The 20,775-nt window shown below is 37.7% G+C and overlaps 1 protein-coding gene across 2 annotated transcripts in view; it reads right to left on the bottom strand.

Annotated features, from left to right (window-relative positions):
- Window positions 1-20,775, bottom strand: part of LAMA2 (laminin subunit alpha 2) — a 387,452-nt gene that overhangs the window by 281,392 nt on the left and 85,285 nt on the right. For both annotated transcript variants that reach the window (XM_075087596.1, XM_075087597.1), the window contains exons 2-3: window positions 11,556-11,726; window positions 7,209-7,321 (exon numbers count right to left, since the gene is read on the bottom strand). In XM_075087596.1, coding sequence (XP_074943697.1) covers window positions 7,209-7,321; window positions 11,556-11,726 — 284 coding nt within the window. The remainder of the gene's footprint in view (window positions 1-7,208; window positions 7,322-11,555; window positions 11,727-20,775) is intronic.

Raw genomic sequence — 20,775 nt, 5'->3', positions numbered from 1 at the left:
CTGGCAAAGCAAAGGAGGAAATGACAAGCAAGGTCCCACAAGGAAGGTGTCTTCACATGAGGTTTCTCCTCTCTCGTACTTCCCTTCTCCCCCAACAAAGGTCACCAATACTGCATTAAGACATGAGAGAACACTCCCATTTTGGTGAGTGTAGCATCTGATAGGCTTAACATAAAATCTGGACACATTAGCTTTTTAGCTCGGACAGGGAGTGTGCTCTTGAGGTGAATCTCCCAACTGTCCCAATTTAGCATGCTTTGGTTCACATAATGAATAGATTGTGGAGCTCACAAACTGGATTCCCTTCAGATAAGAACTAATCCAGGAGAACATGCTTAGACATACCTGATTCATTTTAGCTGCTAATGGACGTTCAGCCCACGTTCCAGAATAGAGCTAGTCTGAAGTAAATTTCCTGACAAACAAGCTGGGTCCTCAGCACCAAATAAACACAAGTCCTTTCCCAGGTCTGTCCCCCCTCTCTCCCACTATGACATACTCTTTACTAATGCAGGCAAAATTGAAGTATCAATAGTCATATTTTTTCCTCAGTTGGTTTCAAATTTTACCCAAACATTCAAATTAAAAGGCCACTTTTCACATTAGGTATAGTAGTCCTCAGCACAGCACCAGATGTATAAACACATCGTGCAACCCAAAATTCAAGCTTTAAAATAAAAATAATAATTTTTTTTAAATCAAGAATTGTAAAGCAGAGTAAGAAAATAATGAATCACAGTCCATATTGGTTATGCGGTATCCACAACTCAGCTGTAAAATATTGCTTTCAGAATTTTATTTATACTGTTTCTGATGTCTGTAGTTGTCCTACCTATAATAGCAAAGAGTGGACAGAGATGTACCTTCCATGGGACTCTTCCACCCTAATGTTCTTTTTTTCAGCTTGGCGGAAACTATGCACATACCGATTCCGGTTCCCTTCATTGATAGGAGGGTTCCCCCCCCACCCCCTCCCTTTTAAGGTCTTCCCACGGACTACCACACTGAGCTTTTGTCTGAGTCCTATGCTGTTATTTTCCTGTCCCAGCCTGAATCTCTCCCATTCACCTTGTCACAGATTCTTAGTTCTCCCGTGCCTGTCTTTTGCCACTGAGCCACTTAGTTGTACAGTCTTGTGTAAAGAAAGCAAAAGCAGTCACTCAGTTTTGCAATTCTTTTCCTCTTCCTAGCATCACCCTCGTTAAGGATACATGATAAATGTTTGCGGCCATGCACATGCGCACATGTGTGAGTGTGGGTATTTCCGCTCATGGGTATTAAAGTGAATCAAATAACAAAGAAATCATTCAAAATCAGGTCAAATCCTCAATTCAAATTATATTTCGGCAATACAGAATTACAAAATAATTAATTTAGCATTAGCAGAATATCGCTGTCTGCTATTCGTAAATGCTTTTCAGAATGCTTCTGAGCAAGTCAAGCATTCTTCTCCTACTTCCAGTTATTATCTATATAGTTTCAGAAATGCCACTTCCCAAAGTGTAATATGTGCCACTCAGATAGTAAAGTTCATGAGTCTAAAAACTTACATTCTAAAAAGTACTGAAATACACTTCAGGAGAAGTGGGACTACATTGATTCTACATGGAGTCAAAATACAATTTTTTAGACTCCTTCCCCACTTCACAAAGAAGGAGGGCATGGGACAGGATGAAAAGATGAGGTGAAAGAGTTGGACAATATCAGAGCTTAAAGAACTTAAAACTGATGAACTGCAATTGCTTTATAAAGAAATTAACTACATAGCTTAATCAATTATTCTTGCTCTTGCACCTTATGAGGTGCACCTTAGGAGACCTTATGAGGCTCTGAGGACTGTCAACTACTTTCTTTTTCTTCAGAAATATATGCCTCGAAAGGATTACCCAAACACTGAACTGATCCTCCACAATCTAAGGCAATTAAGTCCAGAATTTTCTGCCAGAACATTAACTCTGGATCCACCCGAGTTCCACACATCTACAAGTCACATAAAATATTCCAGCACCATTTAAAAAAATATTAAGTGTACAGTAAAAAAATCAAACCCCACATAAATATGCTCCTGGCACAAGTATCTTAGCAATAGCAAGAGTATTTTCAATGTCCTTGTTCCCCACAACAGCAGGCAGTTTGTTAATAAAAGTGTCCTGATGTGTGTAGAAATCAGAAGCAGATGGGCTGACCACCTCACCTCAAACTGCCAACTGTTTTGCCTGTGTATTTGCCAATACTCTACTGATCTTCCACATCACTGTGAAACTAAACCAACTGAGGATTTGGGACAGCATGAGTACAGGGAATATGTTCTCCCTGGAAGTCTAAGCATTTCTGTTTTGCCAACTCCCTTCTCTGTATTTCTTGATGAGAAGGCTTATTTTCTGTCCTGCTAAACATTGCACTTACCAGACCTGAATTACTTTTGTTGCACTTGAACTGCCCACCACTCTTAAGGTGAAACCCGCAGACCCTACACAACCAGCAGGACTAAGAGATGCAGAAGAGCAGACAGCTTGGCTTAGTAATTTGTGAGTGCTTCATAGATGCAACAACCTAGCACACCAGTGCACCTACCCTGCCAAACTCAGATCTGCAGTTTCACTTCCAGTAACCAGTGTAGAGTCAACCAGTACAGTCAGTCAGTAACCAGTTAATAGAGTCAAACTTGCATTTTAACCTCCATTTAATTTTGTATGATCAATTCCCAAATAAATCTACATTCATATTTTAACCTCCCATGCACTTGCTGGACGAAAAGCACTGTAAAAAATAATTTCACATGTACAGCTACAAATGGTGTTCCATAATATTCTTGTGAAATAGGTAAGATGGTGATTGCCAAAATGGCTAAAAAGTCTAGAAAAGGGAAGGGTTAAGAGCAGATTAGCAAAGATGCTTAAAACCAAATAGTTCCAGTTTTCAACTCATATTTTTATAATAGACGGGGTACAAATTTCAAATGTACTTTAATGAATTAGAAACCTAGCTTCCATTATAGATAAAAGCTCTTTGTAAGTATTATGGCAAACCTCAACTGTTGGGAGAAAAGAAAAAAAAAAAACCTGCATTTTTGCCAACCTGACTGATAATATTTCAGCTCCTTCTAAAGTTAAATATATTTTACATCTTCAGTTTATTAATTGTTGCTAACTAATACACAGCATTTTTATATGGCTACACCACACAATAAAGTAAAAAAACATGTAAGTGCCCCAAAAGGCCAAGCAGTATATAAATGAAGAAATTGTAATTATTTTCCTGATTTTTTCATGAAATTAGGATTGCTAAAAGCATTCCATGTATGTCATAATTACCAGTAATAACATACAAACTAATGCATTCCTGCAATTTTCAGTCCATTACTTGTAGATTTGTCATTTTTTACTTCTACCTCACAAAAAGAAGTTAAGCATTTTCATACTTAAAGCAAGAATTTATCAACACAAACATAGCAATTACCGAATCTCCTATAAACCAGAAGTAAAGCGTGGTATTTCTTTTCAGTGAGGTCTCAAAGGTATCTGGTGACCTCCATCATTCATAGTGACTACTACGCATGACACTAGCTGGAAGAGAAATTTTGTATTTTACCAACTACTTTAATACAGCCTCCAATGCTGTGCCTACAAAATACTCGAATAAGCAAACAGAAACTCCTAATACTCCTCAAAATCCAAACTCTTATTTCTTACTGAGCAGTCTAAAAGTCACGCAAATTGCAACATACCTTTTACTATATTTGGGGGAACAAAACTGTTGTTCTGTTCGTGTAAGGTGGTAAGTAAACATAGTATGCGTTCCTAACTACATAGGTTACTCAGGTCATAAAGAGTGAGCCAGACAGCATTAGTGACATAGCGCCTTATCCCTCCTCTCTGACATACATGAGAACCTCAACACTGTTCCTATTCCAGCCAATGCAACTGAATGGGCTTAAGAGAAGGTATCACCTTTCACCTTTAGCACTGCAAAAGGACTGCCAAGCTTTTTTGAACAATAAGAGAACATGGGAAAGAAACAGGCTCATACTTGAGCCTTGTCTCATTTAAAAAAAAAAAAAAAAAAGGCCAAACCTACAGAACACACATTCTCAGATTGCTGTCAACTGGCACACAAAGAAGCCTTATAAATACATTAGAATAACCCATACTTTTTCTTCAAAATAGTCACTGACCCTGTAGTTGCTAGCTTTTAGTATATTAGAACACCCAAAACTTTCAGAAGTACACAAATTTGCTTATTTCTTATGACAACCTAGATAGTGACATAACAGAAAAAAACAGAAGTTGTAAAGCCCTAGTTTAGCAGACCTGACCTAAACAAGTGCTCAGGTAAAATCACAAGTGAAAACAAGGATGGTAATTTAATTTTAATGCCTGAGAGCTAGTCACATATTAATAGATCATAACCAATGAGAGGCATAATGCCCTACTGTAAAGGTAAACCAGTTAATAACTCTGGAAGTTTAACAGATATTTAAAACAAACAAACAAACAAACAAACAAAACCCAACTTTTTAATGCACAGGAGCTTAAACTCAAAGTTCTGTAAAAAGGTTTAGCTCTGCTAGTTGAAAGAGAAATGCACATTGAATACTTTTGCATGTATAAGGCCAAAGACACAGATGTAGGATCGTTTCTGCCAGTAACAATTAGGGCTCCAAAGCCAGAATGCTAATAATTATTCCAGGATTCAAAGGCTCTTCCAGGTATAAAGACTACTGCTTTCCAAGTACTTCAGTGTCACTGATACAAGGTAAAAGAATTTTTACTGTCAGATCATTTCGGTGACAGCTTTTTTATAAGCAATAAAGGACAAAAAAGTCCAAAAAAGAAATCCAAGCATTACTCATCATTAAATGTTACTGAAGTTCTGAGTTCTGGACTAAGTTAAGACTGTTTGGTCTCTTACAAAAAAAAATATATGTACAGATGTACACAGATGTCTCAACACCCTGCATTTCACTTCATTCTATCTTCTGACAAACTATGCTTTATTCAAGTGTCTTTAGTTGATAATTAGCTACTGTCCTCTTTAAGTATAGCTAAATAAGAAAAAAGGGAGATACGGACAAGCAGGTTCCAAGTGAAACTGATAAACCAGTAATAATAAACTGAAATAGAAAACTGATCTCAGTGAAGAAATCACAGAGGAAGGGGGAGCTGGGAAGGGGAATTTCTCTCCAGTGAGCCAGAGAAAGGACCTTCCCTTTTTTCTTTAACGCCTGTAATACAGATCATTAAAACATTTCCCACAGCATTCTCCTGGAGAAGCTGGCTGCTCATGACTTGGATGGGCATAGTCTTCACTGGGTAAAAAATTGGGTGGATGACTAGGCCCAAAGAGTGGTGGTGAATGTTGCTAAATCCAGTTGGCGGCTGGTCACCACCAGTGTTCCCAAGGGCTCAGTTTTGGGGCCAGTCTTGTTTAATATCTTTATCAATGATCTGGATGAGGGCATCCAGTGCACCCTCAGCAAGTTTGCAGATGACACCAAATTGGGCGGGAGTGTCGATCTGCTCGAGGGTAGGAAGGCTCTGCAGAGGGACCTGCACAGGCTGGATCGATGGGCCGAGGCCAATTGTATGAGGTTTAACAAAGCCATGGGCCGGTCCTGCACTTGGGTCACAACAACCCCATGCAACGCTACAGGCTTGGGGAAGAGTGACTGGAGAGCTGCCCAGTGGGGAAGGACCTGGGGGTGCTGGTTGAACGCCAGCTGAACGTGATCCAGCAGTGCGCCCAGGTGGCCAAGAAGGCCAACAGCATCCTGGCTTGTTTCAGGAATAGTGTGGCCAGCAGGAGCAGGGAAGTGATCGTGCCCCTGTGCTCAGCACTGGTGAGGCCGAACCTTGAATACTGTTTTGGGCCCCTCAGTACAAGAAAGGCATTGAGGTGCTGGAGCGTGTCCAGAGAGGGGCAACAAAGTTAGCGAAAGGTCTAGAGCAAAGGTCGTCTCTTATGAGGAGCGGCTGAGGGAGCTGGGGTTGTTTAGTCTGGAGAAGAGGAGGCTGAGGGGAGACCTTATTGCTCTCTATAACTACCTGAAAGGAGTTTATAGAGAGGTGGGCGTTGGTCTTTTCTCCCAAGTAACAAGTGACAGGACAAGAGGAAACGGCCTCAAGTCAGGCCAGGGGTGGTTTAGATTGGATATTAGGGGAAATTTCTTCACTGAAAGGGTTGTCAAGCATCGGAACAGGCTGCCGAGGGAAGTGGTTGAGTCACTGTCCCTGGAGGTATCTAAAAGACATGTAGATGTGGTGCTTTGGGACATGGTTTAATGGTGGTCTTGGCAGTGTTAAGTTTGCAGTAGGACTCTATGATCTTAAAGGTCTTTCCCAACCTAAATGATTCTACAAATCTATTCTATGTTTTGTGGTCTGATTCAAATTGCAGACAAATATGGGCCAGCCACAGATGAGGGAAGATTTTAAAGGGGAGAGGGGAATTAATTTGTTCCCTACTTAATTGGATAGCAAAATGGTCAAGTTTAATAACATGATGAATAAATTTGGTACCAGATAATTGTTCTGTATTTATCTTGGCATAACAAAATAAAATTATTTTCCACCTGCCCTCAAATCCTTTCACTTACATACCTGGAATTTATGTAGAATTTTCATAAGCTTCAAAACACTGCAGTCCATATAGCTACATCGGTCAAGTAAGATCCCGCTAACAAGAGGCAATTTATTTAAGAACCTCGTTAGCCAAACTCTTCCCTTTACCCAGGCTGTCCGTCAAAATAACCCATCACATGCACACATATCCCTAGCACAGCTAAACTGGTTTTAGTATATTTAAGTATTTGTAGTATTTTTTGTGTATTTAAGTGTATAGTACTATGTTACTGAAACAAGAACAGTATTCTGAACATAAACTTCTGTTCATATTTGTTTTTCCCTGAAACTCTTTTGTCTTTAAAGAGCCAAACCAGAAGTTATCATGAAAATAAAACTGAAAATGTTATGTTTAAAATAGTTTTAACATGACTTCATAAAAATACATATGAGATAATTTTAATTTCGTACATTATCTTACAATGAATGGGTCAGTCAGAATTACCCGTATAAAACCCAGAAAATTATAGGAGAAGCTCAGTGTGTCTTCATAATACAAAAGCAACATAGAGCAACCAGGAGAAGAATCCAGGTGATATATTGTGCAAGAAAGTAAGCCTTTGCAGAAACAAACAAACAGAAGTCTACCTGTTGGAGGTCCAATGTGATTGTCACATAATGATATTCAATTCCATTCTGGATACTAGGACTTTGCCACCAAGTGTTCTTGCCATCAATTGCATTTGTTATTGGATGTCGTTCTGTTAGAACAGCAGAAATAAATAGATAAATATATTTCAAAATTATTAGGAGATTTAAATGTTTTTAGATCTAAAATCTAGATTTAAATACAATTACAGAACTAATGAGGCAGCACTTTAAAATAAAAATCAGGAAATTAATTTTTCTTTTACTCTTGGGGCACAGTCATGCTTATTATTACTGGAATACTCATGTAATGTTATTTGCTTAGTTTTGGTTAGGATCACAAAACGGTGATTCAGAACACCTAAATGCACTTGGAGGCTTTCCTGATTCTACAGAAAATGTAGGCATCTAAATTAACTGCAGTCTTCCAAATTTTCAAGTACTGTAAAGTCATTAAATGTTGCAACAGAAACAACAGATCAGGAACCCGAGATATGGTGTGTAGGAAAAGCAGAGATTAAAGTAATACTGGTACTTGCATTTCTAAGACACTTATAAGCACACATGGAAATAATTCATTAAATAATTCAGAAATCATTACAGAGGAAACGATTCAGAAATCATTACAGAATATAATTCTCAACTGGAAAATGGTCCGACTCGCATGCCTATAAAGAAGGTTTTCTTTGTTATAATCCATATCAAAGACCAAGATGCATTACTTTTCATGTCTACATTTACTCTGATGCAGTGTCCCAGATGAATCCCAAATAACAGGGATAAGTATTTCTTTACAGAATTGAATTCTTTCTAGATTTCAAGATCTTCTAAATTATTGAAGTCTGCTTACACAGTGCTTTAATGTTATTTAGACTGAGAAAAATCACACTCAACATTTCCATGTTACTTTTTGTGGTCAATTCATGTTTCTCTCCTGTACAAAATGGAGAATAAGATAACCTCTGTTTTAAAAAGTACAAGGATCTGTATTTTCAAGTCCCTAATTGCCTAGAGCAAGTCTGTACATTAGGGGGGAAATAGCCCAAAGGAAATTCAAATACAGGAGGTTTCTTCTATGCAAGTTCTGTCTGCAAGAACAAAACAAGATAGGAGAAATCCTACCCCTCTCATTAAGGATGGTTTTCTAAACTGACAGGTTTTCTTGATATAAAACTGGAATATGCTTCATTACTAGCTAATCCTCGAATTGCAAATAATTAATTCATTAACAGATTAATTTACTTGTTATTTTAATTATTACTCAAATCAACCAGCCAGATTGATAGTCTTTGTGTCTCTTCTTTTTTGCTACATCAGCCACCTGTGGAGGACAGGAGTCCTAGCTCATTAAGGAAAGCCAGAATGTCTGAACATATTTAAAGATACTATTAAAGTGCTTTGTGGGAGTGAGGGAAGGCATAAGCCCTCAAAATTGAAAATGCCAAAAATTTCATTTAAATATCAGATTATTCAGAGGCATTAGTGGGCACCAACATTTGCAAGTTAGGATGCTGGTGCCCCAAATGATGTGATTAGTGGCTTTATCATTATATTGAAGAGAAAAGCAAAACACACCCATGCTTTACATGTTGTCAGTTCCCGCAGCTCTGATCATTTTAATAAACCTTGGCTTTAAATAAGTGCTAGCAAAAAAACTTCTGTAAATCAAACTCCGTGCTCCTCAGTGAATGTGACAGAAGCCGTCTAATTGGAAATTTTGATGTAAGTCTCCTCAGGTAAAATTGATATAACAGTAAATCATGAGAAGGAGGGTTGGGAGATGAATCAACAATTAACTGTAATCACCATTACGAAAGTTTAATCATAATTAATTTGAAAACACTGATTAATTGCTGGCATGTTTTGCCTATTCAAAATGAAAGGGAAAATATAATACTTGCAAAAAGGACTGGATTGCAAATGCAGTTGAAGGACCAATCTCTCTGATGGATGGCAAGGGGGAGAACATAGAGAGTGAGCCCATCAAACTGTGCTCTTTAATTTGGGCTCACATGTGATTAACCAGGGAATTTGTGTTCATTTCCTACTACAGTAATTAAGGGGAGGCACTCCAGACTCTCACATTCCAGGGGGATCATTTAAAGTCTGGTTACATTACATGGTTCCCTATTAATGAGCCATCTCTGTTTAAATAAGGCACTTCCTTCTGCCAAATGAACATTTAAAAACCTTAAAATGAGATGTGGTGGGCAACAAAAGACCAGACATTATGAAGCTGGACAGATTCAAGTTAAGAGGGTAGGAGTGAGGGGAAACACAAATATAAATCATTCAGATGGGGTTTATATATATGTATGTATACACATATGTAAGTCTGTGTATATACACATACATTAGTGTACACTATCTGAAATCATAAGCAGGACATGGGAACAAAACAATCCAGCTCTGTTTTAGGTTTGCTTTCTGAATTAAACAAACTTGATATAGAAAAAACCTTTGTATGATGTGCATGTGTCTCTAAATACCCATCTATAAAGAAGGGAAAGAATCTATTGCACAGTGTTTGCCAGCTGGAATGGTTCCAAAAGCCCCTGAAATCTTCTCTGAGTGAGACACAGTACTGCAATGTAACATATCATTTGAATGCTTATATTGCTACAAAATCATGTGACTTTTCCTCAGAAGATGGCATTTACAACAATTAAAAAAGAGGGAATTCCTACAATTAAAAAATTTGGAAACTATCTTGGAGAAAAAAATAGGTTGCAACTGTCTTCAGACAAATGTAGTAGTCTATACTGGGGCAATTACCATTAGCTTTTCAAATACAAGATTGGGAGCAAATGGATAGGTAGCTGCTTGGCAGGAAAGCACCTGGGGATTATAATGGACAACTAACTACACATCTCTCAGTGGCGTTGCAACATTAAAAACGGGAAATAACCAAGTAGAACACATAAACAGGAATATATTCTGTTCATTCTGAAGCAAACCTGCATCTCTATGCAGTGCTGGTAAGAGCTTAGGTGAATTGTAATAAGATTAAAACCTTTACAGAGAATTCGGAAAACTGCAGTTTGCACAGTTCAACTTCTAGAAAATACAACCTATGAGGGGAATGAAAGAAAAGAGATAGCTTAGTCTGGAAACTAGATAGAGCAGCAACACCATCAACCCTCAACTAAGTAAAAGACTTTTGTAGAGCAAACGGGAATAATCCATTCCTTGTATTGACTGAAATTAGAAAAAAGGTAACATGAATTTCTGCGAGGAAGATGCAGATTAGCCATTAGGAAAAGACTTTCTAATGAGTAAAATAACTCTAGGAAGGGTGGCCCTGGAAGGAAGTTTCTAAGGAGACGCTAAACAAGCTCCTGTCTGGAAAGCTACAGACATAGCTCATCCTGTCTAGAATTAGCAGATAGATTAAATGTCATCTTTTTTCTTTTTTCTGTAGTTTTAAGCACATGCTTACATGTGCTTTGTCATGAGGCGTAAATGTATCTGAGCGATGTTTTAGAGGGAAACAACTGAAAAAAAAGAGAAATTGCCTCCATGCTTCTGTGGCTGTGCTTCTTCCAACATTTTATCTATTCCATGAAAAGCTGCTTAAGTGTCTACACTCTCTACCATCTACGGTGCCAATATAACCACAAAAATCTAACAACGTTAATGCTATTCATGTCTTTCACTGCAAGGTCACAAGAAATTAAACTTGTATGACTTGACTAAGAAATGTTCTTAGTTCTAATCTTCCCAACTATTAGAAACAAGCATCTTTGAAGCAGATGATAACAAATTTATACTTGAAAACTGATTTTGCTTCTGGGTAGTCTTAAAAAAAGCACTGTTAGCAAAGATCAATTTTAATATGAAAAACTAAGCAATTAAACCAATGAGTGCTCCATTATCTTATCTTCTTTTTGCTGGCTCAGTGAAACTGAATAACACCAAACAAAGAAGCAAAATATCCCAGAACAGAATAAAATAAAACTGGAGTTGGTCCTAAACTGAAATTTCAGATACTGTTTAGATTGGCCAAAATGTTCAGATTCCACAGGTAGGTATGCAGGTAAAAGTCATCTGGTTTTCATTCATGGTCCTTACATATCAAGAGAATTCAGCAACAGCTGTAGACACTTAATTTTTCTAAATCTGAATTTAGGTGTTCCACTTTAAGTATCTGAATTAGAAAGTTCAGTTTAAGGGATAACATATACAGATTATGAAATACCAATGGGAGACATGAATAACCTAATTTAAAAATTAAAAGACAGACATTTCGTAGTAATCGGGCCAGTGACCTACAGTTTTGTTTGCTGAGTATCTACTGCCTTTGGAAAAAGTCTTTTTAAAGGAACAAGATTAAAATGGCACACGTACGATGTGGAACCCTGCTCCTTTGATCACAAATACGGCACTGAGGGTTCCTTGCAGGCTGTCCAGGTACATGTTCCACAAGTTTGCAGTACATTTCCCGACCCTTTTCTCCACAGGTAGCATTGGTTGTGATGAGAGCATTAGTAGCGAGGTTCAGCACTGCAGGAAACAACCCTGCAAACAAAACAAAATAAAATTATAAACAAAGGTGAATTTAGCTGCACAATCATAAATGAACATAACACCTTTTATAACATTAAAACAAAAAGCTTAGTTTTCAACAACTGTGGAAGTAATGAAGCACAGAAAAGCATCAGCAGCTTTGGTTTTGAATCCAGAGGTTGGACACCAGAATAAAGCCATTATACTGATGGTTTCCTCCTCATTCCCTTCTAAAATTCAAATTGGTACCTTGTGGTTGTATCTTGAACAACAGCAGGACACCAAAGGAGAAAGCATGGAAAAGTACAAAGCATCATAAAATTTTTTTTTTTCATAATCAAACTCTGTGTTCCTACCCAACTGGACATTGAAACACTGTATGCAAATTACCTACGAGAACTCTTTATTATTCTTCTTTTCTGCTTGCATCTCCATGGGAAAGCTTTTCCTTCACAGACTGCATCACTTGTATTACACTATATTACTATTCTGCTTAGGACCTCAGTCACCCTTGTCATGAGGGCAACTAAGTAATTCATGCAGCAACATGAACAGCATCTGTCATGTGTGGTTTCCCTTTCCTCAAGAAGAGGATAACATATACAACATTATGTTTTTTATGGCAGTACTGCTGTTATTTTTTTCAGGTGCACATGCTGAGTGATGCATTATAATTCTCATTCACCACAGCACTTAAGGAAATGTCTGAGTGCTTTGCTGAACAGACTTCTATGTAGCAGTAAGCTATAAAGATTAGAAACAATATGAAGAATAACCATTAAGGTGAGTTACTCTCCTTCCCACTAAATACTGATCAAAGCCTTTGAGCCATGATAAAATTGATCCATGAAGACAAAGTGATATGATATGTTGAACGTATGCATTAGCCCCCACATTAAATCAATCAGTTTTGCGTCCGCAAAAGTGTAATTTGCCATGGCTGCAGGTTAAATGAAAACAAAAAAAAAAAATCGGGATTGGGATCATCTTCAGATTTATTTGATGACCATTTCCACTGGCCCCAAACCCACCCTTCTGCAATTCATTCAGCTTCTAACCCTACTATATATTATAAACTTAAAATAAGGCTTTAATCAAAACTGAAACTGCAATTATTGTACACTGATAAGGCTCCCTTTATAATGACTTTCCTTTTCCTCCCCCGCAGATGGACAACAGTGTTCAACTGACTGCTTTCAGTTCTTTAACTCCTGTCTCCTGCTTGTCTCTGAAATTAACCCGTATGCCATTTAACTACCAAGCTTGGGTGGTCATGGTACAGCTGCCTTCTGACATTGTGCATCAGTGACTCTCACGCTCACTTTAAAAACATGTTAAACATATCACTTGAGCAAGGCAACCCATTAGTTACTAGTCTGTCCAATTTGTATAGTCAAACAATAGTTGAGACTTTACTGATCGTGTAGCTTTCTTCTGTATAGATTACAGCCCATTTTCATCACATTTTAAAATCTATAGTTGTTGTTCTATTTTTATTCAGTGCATTCAGTGATATTTGCTACCTTCTACAATGGGGGCACATGGTAAAATCTGTGTAAGCATTAGCCAAGTAGATGAATTAATAGCTGTGACTTACAGCCTCATTATTCTCTTGTTAGACTGTACAAAGTTAATAGCGTAAAAGCCAGTAATCATTTAGTCTTAACAGAGCCTGGCATTTGGTTTGGAGTTAAGTATTTTATTCCCTCAAAAGTGAACCTCGCAAAAAGGACAGAATGATCCTACATGCAGAGAATTGCAGTAGATGGCATCCGCAGAACAAATCCTTGAAAAACACAGGGGAACAGCTGAAAAAGAGCAGGAAAAAGCCGCCAAATTCACACAGCTATAAAAAGACTAGGTTATATGTCTATGTATAAATCATACCATTGTTTTAAGTTTCAACTCAAAATTTAAATATAAGAGACATAAGTAAATGAAGAATACTTAAGGAACTCATCTATTAGAACATAATTTCCACTCTCAGGTAACCTCTTTTATGTACAGTGCAGCTTAGGGCAAAACTACCACACAGCCTTGCCCATAATCAGTACAAACACAGGCACCAAAACCAGTGTTGGGTGTTTCACTGAAAAGACCATGTCAAGATGCAGTGCCTCAGAGAGACGTGCATCACGTTGCATTCCCTGCAGGCTCACGAGTGGATCTGACAGGCAGAGAGCAAGAGATGCACAAAGTGCTCCTATGCTGCACCAAGCACTTCACATTTGGTATTCGTTAATTCCCCAGCCCTCGAACTTTAACAAGTTAAAAATTACAACTGAGAACTACATATCTGAATTTTTTTTAATAACCTCTGTCTCTGAGGAGCAGGGAGTTGGACCCAATGATCCTATGGGTCCCTTCCACTTGAGATAGTCTGTGATTCTATGATACTCCTTTGTATAGCTCAAATAAGACTTTGCTTTTAAAGAATATTTGATGTGCAAGCCTGATGGAGTAGAGGAAGCAATACTATTCATATTGCTTTCTAGGAATTAATATATATAATACTTTCACAACATAGGCATGAGAGTCTAGCAATACAGAAGATGAAAGCATTGCCTTGAATCCTTTATTTAGGCTCTCTGAATAGGAAATAAAAATGTGAATGTTCATGATGCTAGTATATACTGTTTACCCTTTCTAAGATTCCCATCTATCCAACCAATAATGCCCAGGACAAAGACAAGAGAGCTCACCACACCACAGTTCATTTTTTTTAGAGAATTTTGCTGTATTTTTCATTATTATAATTATACAGAAGAAATATTTTAAAATCGGTGTACTAGTTTTGTGCATCTTAAAATTCAATTTATGACTAAATTCTAAAGTTTATTTTGTTATCAATCCCACCTTGAATTCTATGGACATCCTGCTATGAAATACTTCCAAAGACATGATCTGCTGTAACTACCGACAGCTCTTCTTTCTTTATTGCCAAATACCGTTAGTAATCATTTGCTCCAGTGCGAAGACTGGGTAAAATACGTCTGAGTCAGAAACACATTATCTCTATTTTGTGTAGCTCAAATGCAAGCAGAGAAATTCTACTCCCTCCAACTGCCAGCTACATCAATCTTTTCCCTCGTTCGTGTCACTGGCAAAAAAACAGATTAGCATTCATTTCTACCTGTAAAAAATACCAAATAGGAAGAAGGAAATAGGTAGAAAAGATTGGCCTGTAATTAAGCAGTGGTTTTAGCAGCTTGGATTCAATTTCTGGTTTTCATCAGACTTCTGTTGCATGAAGAGAAAACCACAGTCTCAGATTCTCACCTATGAAACGGGCATAGACATCTTTCTGCTTTCCACTTTGGTTTTTAAGCATGGAACATATTCCATGTTGCTTTTACAGCACTGAAGCCTGATAGAGAGTTTGTTTAGTATTGACAGGTGATTAAACTATGGAAGGAAAATAGCACTGGAATTAATCAAATTCTTTAAAGTGATGTACCATGCAAGGGTAATCAAGAAAGCTGCTCAACTCTCTACAGAATTAGTGATGATAAGCTTATTGTGAACAGAAACAGTTTAGAAAAGAACTGGTTAAAAATGAAAAGCAGCAAATCAGCAGGAATAGCTGACTTTTGCCCACAAACTCTGATGTACTCAAGTTTTACACTGCCACTGTTCTGGTTAAGTATGATGTGGTACCAAGTGCTAACCACATTATCAGTTTTTTAAATGGTTCCTGGATCAAAGCAGATCTGAATATCTATCTTAAAGACAGAAATAGTGGATGCTTTGGATCAGTGGATTTTACAGACGCCTCACAAGGCACTCCTTACCAATACTAAAGTCCTTTGTAGATGCTGGCAAGCATATAGATACGAGTGACTCACTGAGTTCAACATATTTAGATTTACAAACAGATTTTGACAAGATTCCGCAAAGGCTGTTAAAGGAACTAAGCTATCATGACATACGAGGGAATGACCTCTCATGAGATAACAACAACAAAAAACAGGAAAACGAGACATAACACTGGAAAAGCAAAGCAATCTTCGCTGAATCCTGTTTTGTTCAACAGTTACCTAAGTAACTTAGAAAGGAGGGTAAAAAGTAAGGTGACAGTTTATTGATGATAGAAATTATTCAGGATAATCAAAATAAGGACAGATCACAAAGAGTGGTAGAAAAATTTCACAGTATGGTACGTCTAGGCAATAAAATGTCAGACGAAATTGAGGAATGGAAATTAACGCACAAGGGGAAAACATGATAGGCTCTGCACTAGCTATTATCACCCACGAAAGAGTTATTATGGGTATTTCAATGAAAATATTAGCTGAAGGACTAGAAACAAAATGTCATTACATTATTGCATAAATCCATCCATAATGACAACTCAAATACTGTATGATGTTCCTTATCTCTCATCTCTAAAAGGACACGGCAGAACTAAAAAAGATAAAGAAAAGTGTGACAAGGTCACAGCTGTGGATCAGCTTCTGAATGTGGACATTAATAGGCTCTAAGTCTTCTACTGGGAAAAGAACTGATTAGGAGATGTATAAAATGACGTAACTGTATACAAAATCATAAATAGGTTTAGCAAGTGAATATTCTGAAGTGAACATGGCAAGTTTAGCTACCCTTCTACCACAGATTAGGGGTGCTGAGTCAACATATTATAGAGAATTTTTCTAAATTGATTGGGGTTTTTTATCTGTTAATAGATGGAACTGCTTTTCAGTATGATAGAAATTAGATTCTAGAATATATTAATAAAGTCTATAATAAAATGCTTTTATTCCAAAAGCAGGAATGGGTTAAAACCCAGTTAGATTAATACATAGAACAAGGGTTCACCTGGGGCTGTTAAACATGAAGGGCTTGGTGTTCAACTGTCAGTTCAGAATATCCCTAATTCACTGGCTGTTGCAGGGTTTTATCCAGGGAAGCATCACTGTACTCCTTCTTTTCTTTCATATTTTTCCTCAGTATTGCATCTAATACATAAATGTAGTTTCTTACTAACACTGGTAGCACATGTTGCCCAACATCAAGGTCCACCCAAAACAGAACAGAAGCTGTACCTTAATTTTGTGTGGCATTGCCAATGAAACCATAATATTTGTGCCAATACTCATTTTTTCCACCAGCCATTGTCCTCTATGCTACTTCCCATCATTACCTTGCATCCACAGAGGTCTCATTAATGGCTACTTATTCTATAGATCCTCAGCACATTCTCTGAGATTGGTGACTGCCTTGCAGTTTTCTGCAAAACTGTATTACCTAATTAATTTTCTTATGTTTTCCTAATCTCATTGCATAAAGGAAAATAACAGCCCAGCTTCACATGTTTTATGTACTTTTCACTTTTCCTCACCAATCTCCAGCTCATAAAAGCTCAATGAGTAGCAGTGGAATAAAACCCACCAATCTGATGCCTGGCACCCTGCCCTATTTTGTCATGCCCTATTACCTACTTCTCTGCCAAACTGACAGATTTTCCACATGCTTTATTGCAATAGTTGAGATCAGCAGAAGCGCATGAGCTACATAAGTAGCAGGTACAAGACATTTTCATAGCGCCTGTCAGCTGCTGAATTCAATCTCATTCTCACACTTACCCTCCTCCCAGATAGCACTATTTGATTGACCTTCAGAGCATGCTGCAAGACCTAGCTGATTTCCCTAGCTGCGAGAGGATGGAGGGATTCTAGTGGGAAATCAAAGATATTAGCTATATCTTCAGCTGCCGAATGGTGATTACAGGTTTATTATGAAGCGGGGACAGTCACTGGGGTAACCTACTTTTAAAATGTGTCAAGGAGCAGCAACAGCAAAGGAGAGGTACTGAAAATAAGTATGAACGTAAACAAAATAATTACCTTGTACATTAGTCTTCCTACCATTTACCAGTTCCGACAGTTATGTTTTCCTTCCCTTCTCTTCACGTATCCCATGGAGAATTGCAAACACTGTTTCAATTGCATCAGCATCCTACATCTACAGAGCAACTGGTGGGATACGTCTCGATAGGACGCTCTGGCATTACAATGGAACCAGGAATCACAGGGGAAGAGCCAAGACCAAGGTTATAACCTCTGTTAGGCTTCTGCTACTGCACAGAGGAAGAAGCAGCCACCTTGAGTGAGAAACACAGAACCACCCATTGGTGAGTGATAGGAGATGGAAGCCAGCAGCAGAGATGTTTGCATGGAGATGGAGGTAGGAACTGGCTAACTGAGTGGGGGAGACTGGGAAAGAGAGGAGAAAAATAGGAGAAAGACCACTGCAATTAGATACTGAAACAAGTCTCTGTTACCTTTCTTCTTCACAGATAATGGTTGGCACACAACATTTTGCATTCAATATTATTTAATGTCTAGACTGTGATTACACAGTGATAAGATCAGCACCCTATTTTACTGAGGGTAAAATTAATATAAATAATTGCAGTTCCTGCACACATAAGCAAAGTGTTAACATTAAAAAATCATTATTGGTTTTTAATAGTATTTTTAAAATACTTCCAATATAGAAGACAAATTTTGGTTTACCAACTCTGGGATTTCTTCACATCTTATTAAAGCATTAGAACTGAGAAAATGTTTTCCCCCTTCAAAGAAAGCTCTGTTAAGACCTGCATATTCCTCTTCTCTCTTCTAAACAGACCAATATTTGGCACTGCATATTTCCTTCAATCTTCTCAAAATATCCCTAGTCTCTTCAAAGCAGCAAATAAAACAGCCTGCCTAAATATGTCTAAATTTTCAAGCCAATCTTCCTAGTCTATAGAGTACTTTGAAATGTTCGTGCAGTCAAGCAGAGCTGTTTGCCACTGAATTTGTACTAAAAAGACAAAAGAGAATATGTCAATTTCAGATGTTCTAAGAAGTGTCACTGGAAAAAGAGAGACTTGTCTGCTGCAACGCAGAGCTATGCTAGGCTGTGGGAACACAGTGGGGAGAAAAAACTGGGACAAAACAAAACAAAATGTTGCAGCACAGAATAGCTTCCAGCTGTGCACCACAGGGAATAACTTAATGCACTCTATCCACAATGCAGATGAAGAGTTTTATACAACCAGAAAATAAGCCCAATTTGAAGAAATAGCTGTCCAGACACAACAGAGCTTGCAGACTGAAAAAAAATTTGACACTCAACCCATTTGTCCAGAGGAAAACAAAATCAAAAAACAAATATTTCAGTTCCCATTTATGTCAGTTGCCCCAAACTATCATAGTACTGTTCAGGAGTCAACCTTTTTTCCTTCCAAAGAAAGTGGAAATGTAGTTTTTGATGTTCAGTGGTAGAGGTGGCTCGATTTTACTTTCAGGTAATTTTCTCTCTTTATCCTGAGTAATATTACTTACATCCTCCTGCATATTTAACTTCAACACAAAAGACAGTATAAAACCCTAGCCTGAAGAAGCTTGAGAGCGAAGCTAACTATAATCTTTACAAAGTAACACACATATCTGAAAAAGGATATATTGATTATCTAGTAATGTTACCTAGCCTCTCCACAGCTTGCAGCATTCAAAATCTGTGGGGACTTGGCTGATTTTAATAGCAAATACAATCAGTTTTACAGATTGTGAGACTGAGTGACAAAACTGCTATTGGCTTACCCCAATATTATATTGTATAAAATATATAAGCATTCCTCTAGCTTTGTAATGAATTGCCTTTTTCCTAGAGCTGTCACAGAAGGTTCTTTTGCAAAGCAGAACAGGAAAACTATAGGTGAAGATGACATCCTGTTTCCTTGACACCCATGGCAGAACTCCCACTGAATCAAAAATTTGAAACACAAGGATTTAATGGACATCTGACTTTCAAAGGTACATGCCCAGCCTGAGTCAGGTACCCACTGATTTTTAAATATATGTCTGTGTTCTGGCACAAATTTTAAAGTGGAAAATCCTAGTTGTACAAATACCTTATCTATAGAAAGACTGCACTATGCATGAAGAAGCAAGCAGCACTCTTTACAGTTATTTCCTTGTATTTATCAGCCCCATGACCTTCATTAAAATCTTTGCAATGTAGTAGTATGGTCCTGGTCAGCCAAGCAGGCCTAACAAGAAAAAGTAAAAGGAGCTCTCAGAGACAACAGTGATCTACTGCAAAAAGGAATTCTCCCAAATTGTGTATCTTCTGTTCTTAGGTAGCTCTCATCTATTTACAACTTTCACAAATTGCATGATACAGCTAAAACCAGCCATTTTTGTTCAGTTCCCACATCTGAATACCAGAGCCTCCATACTCAGAAGACACTGTAGGTTTGGTTCCCCCCACTCATGCACTTCCCTCAGTTGCTAAGAGAGGGAGAGACCTGTGATTTGCCCATCCCAGTTCCATCCCACTGAAGGAGAAAAAAAAAGGATTACGGCATTGAATAAAAATTGAGAGAAAGAAAAAAGAAATAAAAATTTCTCAAAGGTAGGATAGAGCCTGGGAAAATTGGAGCCTCCAGATGCAATTGACTGCTGACTTTGGTCTTGACAAAGCTACTGTTTTATGCAAAAAAACCCCGTTATACATTTTCTTGGACACTAAAGAATATGAAACATATTACTATTTTTGTAATAGCTTCAAAATGAATGTCCATTGAAGCCACACTGCAGAGTCAGAATTAGTTACTGTGCCCTTGCATCTCCAATGCTGTCAACTTAAACAGAAAGACTGAGATGTTTGCTGTGTTCTTTTACAACAGGCAACAACAGACATGTTATGGAGGCTAATAAAAGTCATCCATCTATTCATCATCATCTACACTGATAAAAAAATCCAAACTGAGTTTGACATTATGAAACCTAAGAGCAAATGGAAAAGCTGATCTTACCATATGTAAGAGATTCCATGCACTTACTTTTACCCTGAGGATTCAGATGAAAATAGTTTAAAGTACATTGCTTTCAACTGATGAGCTTGAATAAACATTAAGTTAAATTCTCATTCTTTGAACTGAATTTACTTCTTGCTATTCTGCTGCAATGCTTTACAAACACATACTGAGAAGGATTCAAAAAGTTTTAACATACTCTGGTAAAATGTGAGACCATGGATTAGCAATTTCTGTGCAGAGTTCTTAACATTG

Source organism: Phalacrocorax aristotelis, chromosome 3, assembly GCF_949628215.1.
Source record: "Phalacrocorax aristotelis chromosome 3, bGulAri2.1, whole genome shotgun sequence".
Classification (NCBI taxonomy): Eukaryota; Metazoa; Chordata; class Aves; order Suliformes; family Phalacrocoracidae; genus Phalacrocorax; species Phalacrocorax aristotelis.
This window is presented reverse-complemented; position numbering and strand designations above follow the sequence as displayed.